Source organism: Plectropomus leopardus, chromosome 2 (assembly GCF_008729295.1).
Source record: "Plectropomus leopardus isolate mb chromosome 2, YSFRI_Pleo_2.0, whole genome shotgun sequence".
Classification (NCBI taxonomy): Eukaryota; Metazoa; Chordata; class Actinopteri; order Perciformes; family Serranidae; genus Plectropomus; species Plectropomus leopardus.
This window is the reverse complement of record NC_056464.1, coordinates 20,021,861-20,032,126: the sequence shown is the minus strand read 5'-3', so window position 1 is coordinate 20,032,126 and position 10,266 is coordinate 20,021,861. Positions and strand designations below refer to the sequence as shown.

At 41.4% G+C, this 10,266-nt stretch overlaps 1 protein-coding gene across 1 annotated transcript; it reads right to left on the bottom strand.

Moving 5' to 3' along the window:
- Positions 1-8,091: 8,091 nt before the first annotated feature.
- On the bottom strand, positions 8,092-9,369 carry gpr61l (G protein-coupled receptor 61-like). The gene has a single exon (XM_042494837.1). It carries the CDS (start codon positions 9,367-9,369, stop codon positions 8,092-8,094), a length of 1,278 nt encoding a protein of 425 aa, XP_042350771.1.
- Between the last annotated feature and the right edge of the window lie 897 nt (positions 9,370-10,266).

Below are 10,266 nucleotides of genomic sequence, written 5' to 3'. Positions count from 1 at the left end.
CTCAATTTCCATGACGACTAGGGCAGATGGCATTTGCCCTCTATCAGCGTATCTGTTGCACACAGGAACTCAGGGGGTATTGTTTCTTAGATTCATGAGAGCTTGTCACACTAGAGAGGCTACCTTGTTATCACTGCTTGGCAACATGTGCGTCCAATACTAAATTCAGCAGACTCAGTCACAAATATAACATTTGATATAGTTATTAAGATAAAAAAGGATACAGTAATACAAATCCATTTTATATGAAATACAAATAGTTTCTTAATTAAATACAATAAAACATTTAATAGCAATTTAATCAAGGCCTTATTATTGTAGATACACTCTAGTTTTTCACCTCTATAAATAGGTAAAACATTTCAACATCATTAAAATCAGGCCAACTGTAAAATGAAACGGAAAATATGTACAGAGGAACATTTATAAAGATTTCAGTATTTCCAGTTACAAAATAGCCATGGCACCTCCACCTTAATAAGAAAAACAACCTCACAGTTGTCTAAGTCTTTCTTAAAATGATACAGACATGTCCATCTTTGCATTTGAAAGATTATTGGTTGTTGTAAGAATGCCTCCTGTCCATACAGGCCACAAATCACCTTCATGGAAGCGTTGGGGACAAAATCTACTGTCTTTGTTCCGTGTAAAAAAAATTCTTTTTAAATTCAGATCAACCTAATATCAGTGTTCAACAACCTGAATTATCTAAATAAAGTGCAGATTTTTGCACAAAACAATGACTACGATTTTTAATGATTTTTTCTTCCATCACTTCAACTGATAGAAGCTGTGGTGGAAAATAACAAAGTACATTTACTCAAGTGTTGTACTTAAAGGTTCAGTGTGTAGGATTTGGAGGGATGGAATATATAAATAAGTATGTTTTCTTTGTTGTATAATCTAAGAATTACTGTGTTTTAATTTCCTCAGAGTGAGCCATTTATATCTACATAGGGAGTGGGTCTTTGTCTATGGAGATCACCGCATTGCACCGCCATTTTCCTCCAGTAGCCCAGAACGGACACAAACACTGGCTCTGGATAGGGCCATAAGTGTTATGGCAGTGGCCACTAGAGTTTGCAACCCCTCCAAAATGAAAGTGTCAAAGACACACTGTTTGTAACTTGAAAGTGCTTTATTCAGTGTTTTAATGCTAATTTAAATCACCCACTCTATTTGGTTTTGGAGAGGGGAGAGCCCTGCTAGTAATTCAGCTCTCAGTTAAAACCTTTCCAACGTCTGGATCTTAAATTAGCAACGGAAATAGGTGAGCACACATTAGCAGGTAATGGGCTAGCAGCCTTTTTTCAGTGTGCCAAACAGCACCAGAGAAACACTATAATGCCAAACTGCTATAGTCTGTGTTATTACTGGTTTAAATCACTGGGTCTGTTTTTTTCAGAGAGGAAGAGACCTCTGCAGAAAATACTGCAGTCAAGCCAGCCCCTACAGCATTTTGTGGTGTGCACGAAGAAAAGACATTACCGTAAGAGCGTGAAACAACTGATTTGCAAATTAAAGCCCATTGTGTATTTCTAAGGCTCGGAGCCTAACTGTCCTTTATGAAGTGTAGGCCGGCCTGAGTGCAGTCAATGAGATACTGATCAGATACTGTGATGTGACATTTCAAAATAAAAGCCACTTGAAATATCAGAAATAATTCATGGTTGCAGCTAAATGAGAACTCATACTATTTCCACAGACTCCATCAAATATGAGTGCAATCTGATTTGGAGATAGAACATTAAGAGCCATCTCAAATATGAAAAATGAGCTGTATTTCTGGCTTATTTTATTTTTGGGAATTAAAAATAAACTCCCTGTTTCCAGAGGCTCATTTTGGCTCAGACTGATAGGAGACCACCCACAATTTGACTGACCCAATATCAGGGCAATCTGATGTGGAATTTCAAAATAAAAGCCCTCTGAAATGTGACAAATCTGCTAGATTTCTGGCGTATTTTAGTTTGAGATTAAATATATTCTCTGTTGCCACAGACTCGTTTTGGCTCAGACTCATAGGAGACAACCCTACAATTTGACTGCCCCTATATCAGGGCTATCTGATTTAGAATTTCAAAATAAAAGCCATCTAATCTAAGTGAAATCTGCTACATTTCTGGCCCATTTTAATAGGCGGCCAAATATAAACTCCCTGTTTCCACAGACTCATTTTATGTCAGACTGATGGGAGACCACCCCACAGAGTGACTGACCCAATATCGGGGCAAACTGATGTGGAATTTCAAAATAAAAGCCATCTCAAATACGAAAAATGAGCTGTATTTCTAACATATTTTCATTTGAGATTATAAACACACCCCCTGTTTCCTGACTCATTTCGGTTCAGACTCATAGGAGACCACCCCACAATGTGACTGACCCAATATCAGGGCAATCTGATAAAAGCCATCTCAAATATGAAAGATCAGCTTTATTTCTGGCCTAATTTACGTTCAGATAAAAAACAAACTCCCTAGTTCCACAGACTCATTTTACTTCAGACTGATTGGAGAATAACGAGGATTTCGAGGATTGGTTGAGGGCACAAAGTGCAGTTCCAGCTGCCTGCCCTTGCCTTTTCGGATTCCTCGTTATTCATCTCCAGGCATCGTCCATAGAACCATCTCTCACAATTTTGTGAATCCACATCATATTGTCCTGATATTGGGTCGGTTACATTGTTGGATGGTCTCCTTTGAGTCTGAGCCAAAATGGGTCTGTGGAAACAGGGACTTTATTTTTAATCTAAAATTAAAATATGCCACACCCCTGGGTGATTTTTCATATTTGAGATGGCTTTTATTTTGAAATTCCACATCAACTCGCCCTAATATTGGGTCCATCATGTTGTGGGATGGTCTCCTATCAGTCAGAATAACATGAGTCTGTAGCAACGGACTTTATTTTTAATTCCAAATGAAAATATGCCAGAAATCTAGCAAAGTTGTCATATTTCAGATGGCCTTTTTATCTTGAAATTTCACATCAGATCGCTCTGATATTGGGTCAGTCATGTTGTGGGGTGGTCTCCTATCAGTCTGAAGTACAATGAGTCTGTGGAAACAGGGAGTTTATTTTTAATCTCAAATTAAAATATGGCAGAAATACAGCTAATTTTTCGTATTTGAGATGTATTTGACAGGCAAAATGTCATGGGGGCTGGCTCAAACCGCAGTCGGAAAATCCAGATCCCAATTAAATCCCCGTGTACTAACAATTGTGAGGTACTTGTACTTGTCTAAATTTTGAATTATTGCGGAACACAAGCGCTGTGGTAAACAGATGATTCTGAGTTACAACAGTTTACCTTAGTACTTAAGTAAATTGTAGCTGTTGCTGTTGCCACTGTTGCAACAGATGGTTTTTGTACCAGCAAAACTTCTGGACATTAATACGGATTGTATTGACCCAGGTGGCTCTCTACCTACCTGCTGCCATTTACCTCCAACCCCGAAGATTAGCAGGCTAACCTCCTGCTGTCAGTGCACCACTACTCGGAGACTCCCGTCTCTGTCCATCGCCACCATTATGAGGTATACACCCAGACAGCCTGTCTGCTGTTCCTGCCTCACTGCCTGGCCTTGGGACACACAGCTTTCACGGCTAGCTGCTAGCTAGCCGCCCTTCAGTCATCTATCGGCTGGTAGCTTAGCTGCTAACGAGACGTCCACAATCCTGTCTGCTTTGCCTGGACTCCTCGAACTCCCAGTTCTTTCGGTGTTCATCATGACCTACTTCTCCTGGCTCCGAGTCCTCCTGACATGTTTCTGATGAACTTTCTGCGCCCAATGGTTGCACCACGTCCTCGGCTAACGGCAAACAGCATGCTTACTCTCTCCACGACTGGCATGATGTTGAAGTATTCCCGGACCCAAGTGATGAAATTCAACAATTGTGCCACTCCAATGTACATCTCGGTCATCAGACAACTTGGACTCCTTCGTCGACCCCGCTACTTTCACAGAAGCTCTCGATGAAAGTTTGTTTACTCCCGGTCTGATCACTGCATCCGGTCAGTAAGCCAATCCGTTGCCCGATCCGTTCCACGCATGCGCAAACAGCCAATTTTGACATTTTATGGGTGCTTTTGGAGGTAAGGGATAAAACACTTGTTTGTTTTACCTCCAAAAGCACCCATAAAATGTAAAAATTGGCCAAGCAGTTGCTGATGTATTGTCAATATATATAATTCATATAAATAATAATAATAATAATAATAATATATAAATAACGCATGTATTATATTAATATAATTAATCCTAATTAATTATTTTTATTAAATAATTGTTGTGAAACCCCTCATTTGTAAAACTCTTTTTAATCACAAGTTGTTTTCATCTATCGATAATCAGTTATATTCTATGCACATTTTGCTTTAAATACACTTTTTTCCTGAGACAAGCTCTCTTAGCATGGACACTGATTTTCATGCATAATTTCTCTCCACATAAATATTCGAGGGAAGGAGGCACGGATCAGGTACTGATGCACCTGTTTGTCTAAGTAAGGCTGCTGGAGGTAGCTGTCCAAGATGGTGGACTGCTTGTGCATGCGCAGAACGAGTCAGGCAGGCGGAACGGTACTGACCCCATGGTACTGAGACATCCCATCACTCTGGTTAACCGTTGCATCTCTCCCATGTCATCAGAGCGCTGATGCTCTTTGTACTCATAGCCACGGAAACAGAGCATCTCCACTACACACACAGCGGGAGGGAAAACGTGGTGTGGATTTCAATCTGCTTCGGCCGATCCAGAGACTCATTGCTTCATCAAATATCAAAAATGAACTGTTGAATGCACAATCTCACAAACAAATCCTGTCTAATATGTGTCTATGTCCTGGACAAGTCTTTGTACCTCATATACCTCACGGAAACCTGGCATCAACCAGATGTTTTCTCTGTTCTAAATGAGACCTGTCCTTCTGGCTATTATTATGTCAAGAGAGCCCACAGCACAGGCTGTGGTGGTGGTCTGTCTGTCATCTACCACAGAGACTTGGATTTGTCCCCCCTGCCCCTGCCTGAACTGTCCTCTTTAGGATGCCCGGCTTTTAGATGCAAGCCCCCTTTCCCCATGACAATGCTTCTTATCTCCCGACCACCAAAATTAAACCCAAATTTCATTCCAGAGATGTTCGACCTCCTCTCAACTTTCTGTACTACAGCTACCAATATAATAATACTTGGAGATATGAACATCCATGTCAAAACACCTTCTTGCCATTTAGCAGCTGAATTTCTTCAACTTAGACTGTTTTAATCTCAGACAACATGTTGATGTGCCTACACACACTAGGGGCAACACTCTCTGGTCATTACTGATCTCCATGCACCCGTCAAAACCAGAACAGTCAGTTTCTCCTGCTCAGCCCCCTGGTTCACCAGTGGGCTGCGGAAAAATGAAGGCAGCTGGGCGCGCTCTTTAGCGGTGTCACAAAGCTTCAGGACTCACTGTTCACAAACTAGCAAACAAACTAGCCGATCAGGAACACCAAAAGACCTACTCGAAGTTTCTTAGAGAGGCTCGATCGAAGTTCTACTCATCATTAAAAAGAGTCCTGGCAATTCCAGGCAGCCGTTCTCTGCTATTTACCATCTCTTCAAACCACAAACTCCATCACTCACAGAAACTCCAGAAGAGCAATGCAACGATTTCGTTCTGTCAACCCACAGTTCAGGATCTCCTGGTCTCTCAGCTTCTTCCTGCAAGTCATGCAGCAGGAGCTTGAGGCCATCATCAGGAAATGAAACCCCCCACTTGTGCCCTTGACCCCTTTCTTACGGCCCTGGTGAAAGCTAACAAATCTGCCGTCAGCCCTCTGATTACCACAGTGATAAATCTCTCCCTCCAGGCAGGCTGTGCTCCATCTGTTCTAAAAAACTGCCATAATGGGACCACTTCTCAAAAAACTTAACCTAGATCTAGAAGTCCTTGCCAATTACAGGCCCATTTCCAACCTTACATTTCTCTCCAAGGTACTGGAGAAAGTAGTTGCTGCCATCCTACAGGACCATCTCAAATCTTACAACATTTTTGAAAAATTCCAGTCTGATTTCCGCTCTGCCTATAGCACATGAACAGCTCTGGTAATGGTCACAAATGACCTGCTGATGGTGGCTGATGTTGGTTCACCCTCTCTCCTCATTCTACTTGACCTGTCCGCAGCATTCAACATCGTTGACCATGGCATACTACTCAACTGGCTACATCACACCATCGGATGCAATGACACCGCCCTTCAATGGTTTCATTCATTCCTCACTAACAGAGCAGAATATGTCTCCATGGGTGGTGCAAGGTCCCGGACACACACTGCCACCTGCGGGTCCCTCAAAGGTCGGTCCTTGACCCCACCCTCTTCGCGCTCTACATGCTCCCCCTTGGTCATGTCATAAGTTAGTATGGAATCTCATTCCACTTCCACACTAATGACACACAATTATACATGACACACATACCCCTGCAGCTTCACCACCGACTTCATCATCATCATCATCATCATCATCTCTGTCCTCACGCACAACTTTCTGCAACTTAACAGCTCCAAAACTGAAGCCATTTTAGTTGGTACCCCTCATCAGATCCAGTCATCCTCCATAACCAGCATATCATTCTCTGGCCAGGACATTTCCCTCTCCTCCTCAGTCACCAACCTTAGTGTGAGATTTGATCCTCAGCTTAACTTTGAGGTTTATATTAAACAGCTCTGCAAAAACTCTTTCCACCACCTCAGAAATATTGCCAAACTCCATCCAACACTCACCCTTTCTGATGCTGAGAAGCTTGCCCATGCCTTTGTCTCCTCCAGACCAAATTACTGTAAAGCACTTCTAATCGGGATCCCCAGCAAGAGTCTCCAGTATGTACAAAACAGCACTGCGAGGATCCTGATGAGAGTGCGCAAATATGAGCACATTACACCCATCCTCCACTCACTTCACTGGCTTCCCATTTCTGTCAGAACTGAATATAAGGTCTCCCTCCTCATGTACCAGTGCATCCACATCAATGCTCCCCTTACCTGAAACATCTGCTCACCTCACAAACCTCATCATGATCCCTCCACTTTTTATGCTAATCATTTTATAATGTAGCACTTTGAGATTTGTTTAAAATGTAAAGTGCATTATAAATAAAATCCATTAATATTACTATTATTAATATTATTATTACAAGTGTATTTCCATTTTATGCTACTTTATACTTATGTAGGATTTATCTTGTACTTTTTACTGCACTAGATTTATTTAAGACCAAAAGTACTAGTTACCTTTTAAAATTGAAATTTTACACAAATCATATGACCAGTTTATAAAATTTATGATCCATTGTTGCATATTACCAAAAAGTATTGGAAGTAATTGAAACTAGTTTTACCCTAATAACCGCTAACATCTTAATATATAAATAATAATAATAATGATTGATCGATATAGCATAGTATTGTAATTTTTTTTGTGTGACATTACTGTATTGTTACACAGACACCAGGTAACGATTTTTTTAAATTTGATAAATTATACTTATTACAAATACAAATTAAACATTTGGTAGTCTACTAGAATAATATAATCAGTTGCTTTTTCAGTCCACTAGATACATTTTGCTGCAATAAAAATGACTGAAGTCTCATAAACAGACTGAAAACTTTATCTTATTAGATAAAACAGATGTTGACAAAATTTTCCTTTGGGGTGATAATTTGCACTTGAAAAAAAGGTAATATATTGCAAGTTATCGCAATATATTTTAATGCACTACTCAGCACATAACTCTTAAAAACAGGATATTATTGTTTCATAACTTCCATACCGTGATAATATCTTATTGTATACTACCTGTACTTAAGTAGATGATTTTAATACTTTCACCACCACTGGAAAAAAAAGGGATCTCTATGTGGCTAGAATGGACAGGACGAATGATAACAGTGACCAGTGATCATTGCAATGGACATATGAGCATGTCAGTTTTGTACTAAGACAGACTTTCAATGTGAACCTATCCGTTAAGAAAAAAAAAGGCTCCAGACATGGCCTACATATTAGCACAGTGGTCCATAACTCATGTTGGTCAGTGTCTAAGCGTGCTCTTCAGGTATTTGTCCAGGAATCTTCACCCCCTGGTCCACAGTGTTTTTGGGACGGGAGTTGGTACAACTGGGTGGGCTTTCAGTTGTGCTTGTGGTTCTCTGGATGAACTGGAGGAAGTTCTCCTGAAGGGAGCCCTCGTGGCTGGACGTCCCAAATTCTGCCGGCTGGGTCAAGCAGCAGCGCCGAAACTTCACCAGCTCTTCTCTTATCTGCCTATTCAACATGCCGTAGAAGAAGGGGTTAACTGCAAAGGAGGAGTAGGCAAGCCAGGTGACTGCTTCCTCTAAGTCCCCAGGGCTGCTCATGGAGCCCGTTAGAGACATTTGAAGGTGGAATATGAAGTAGGGCAGCCAACAAACAAAGAACTGACCCACTATGAATACCAAAGTGAGAGCAGCCTTTCCTCCACTGAAGGCCCTCTCTGGAGATAGTCTTTGGGGCAGAGTGCGGGTGGTAGTGATCATGGTGGTCTGGCTGTTGATGGAGTCGGAGCGATTCTTAGCAGGACTTGCATTTGCCCATGTTTGCACAGCAGGGACTTGCTGCAGGGCAGCAGAACGAGCTACCTTGTACACTGCACCATACACAGCAAAGATGATCACGGCAGGAACCAGGAAACAGACCACACTGAAGAGCACAGCAAATACGCTTCTTAGACGACTGTGGCTCGCATGGAGAGAGCAGTGAGCTGCAGCTATAGAGCTCTGGTGTCCATAAGCTGGCCATCCAAACAGTGTGACCAAAGCCAGAAGGGCTGACTTAATCCAGATCAGGAGCATGACACCAATAGCGAGGTTGATGGTCATCTTGACTTCATAACGCATAGGGTGTACGATATAGAAGTAACGCTCCACACTGATGGCCGTGATGGTGAGAATGGAGAGACAGATGAGGAAAACATTGAGGAAGATGTAAACCTGACACTCCAGAATAGTAAACACCACTGTGCCAAAGAATGCTGAGCTGGATATGATACCCAAAGGCATGAGGAGGATGGCACACAGCAAGTCCACTGCACAAAGGTGACACACAAAAGCAAACCTCTTGAGGTGAGGAGCACGGGCAATGGCCACCATCACACCGGTGTTGGCCAACAAAGCAATGAGGTTAAGGGTCACCATGCAGAATAACCCGAAAAGGTCTTTGACCTGTGACTGGGAGCTTGTGACAACGCCCACGTCGGGAGGAACCGTAGGATTGGGCTCCCAAAGGGCAGTGGTGAGATTTGGCACAGAGGCTATCATGGGACCAGACTTGTCAGCCATTATTCATTCACAACCGCCATTTGAGTCCCAGATGTCTTCATATGTGGATGTCCTGTGATGACAAGAAAAAAACAGTTAGTCATAAAAAGATTTAGGACACTTTAGACATTTCATGTACATACAGGTCTATCTATCCATTATATAAGCAACACCCATATAAAACATAGTCATAAGTTAGTTTAGTGAAATACTGATGCAGACTGTATGATTATTTAATGTAAATTAGTTGACAAATATATTGCAATTAAAGCTCTGGTGACTACTGTGTTCCAACTGAGAACACATTATTCCAGGATGTCAAACCTATTTTAGCTAATACAGCCTCCACACCCCAAACCCTTGCCCTGACCCTAACCTTGCCAGTCTCAAATGGAGTGAACCAATAAAACCATTGCATTATAACCTATAAACATCAACACCTAACACATTTCTCCTTCCTTCTAATAAAGCACAAGTAATTTCTGAAAATGTTCATCAATTTACAACACAAATTGTCATTGTACTACTCACTATCATAACATGCATTTTCCCATAATTTTCCACTCCTTTTACACCAACCTTTGGTGGAAATTATATAAGAAGAAGCAGGTTAAGTTGTCCCCTGCCTCACAAAACAACTTACAAAGTTAACATGTTTTAGCAGCACCTTAGTAATAGGGTTTAACCAGTATTTTTTTACTATTAAGTCTGATTCTTTTGTCCCAAGGCTGTTGATTGACAATTTGCATAATGTACAATACCTTGAAATATAACCACAATTAAGTGCTCCAGGGATGATGTTTTCTGAAGGCCAACACTGAAGTAAGCATCGCACAGGTTTCCTCATTAAAAGGTCTATGGGACTTTTCCATTGGATTTTGAATCATTGCAGAAAATAATCCCTGTGGCAAACAAACA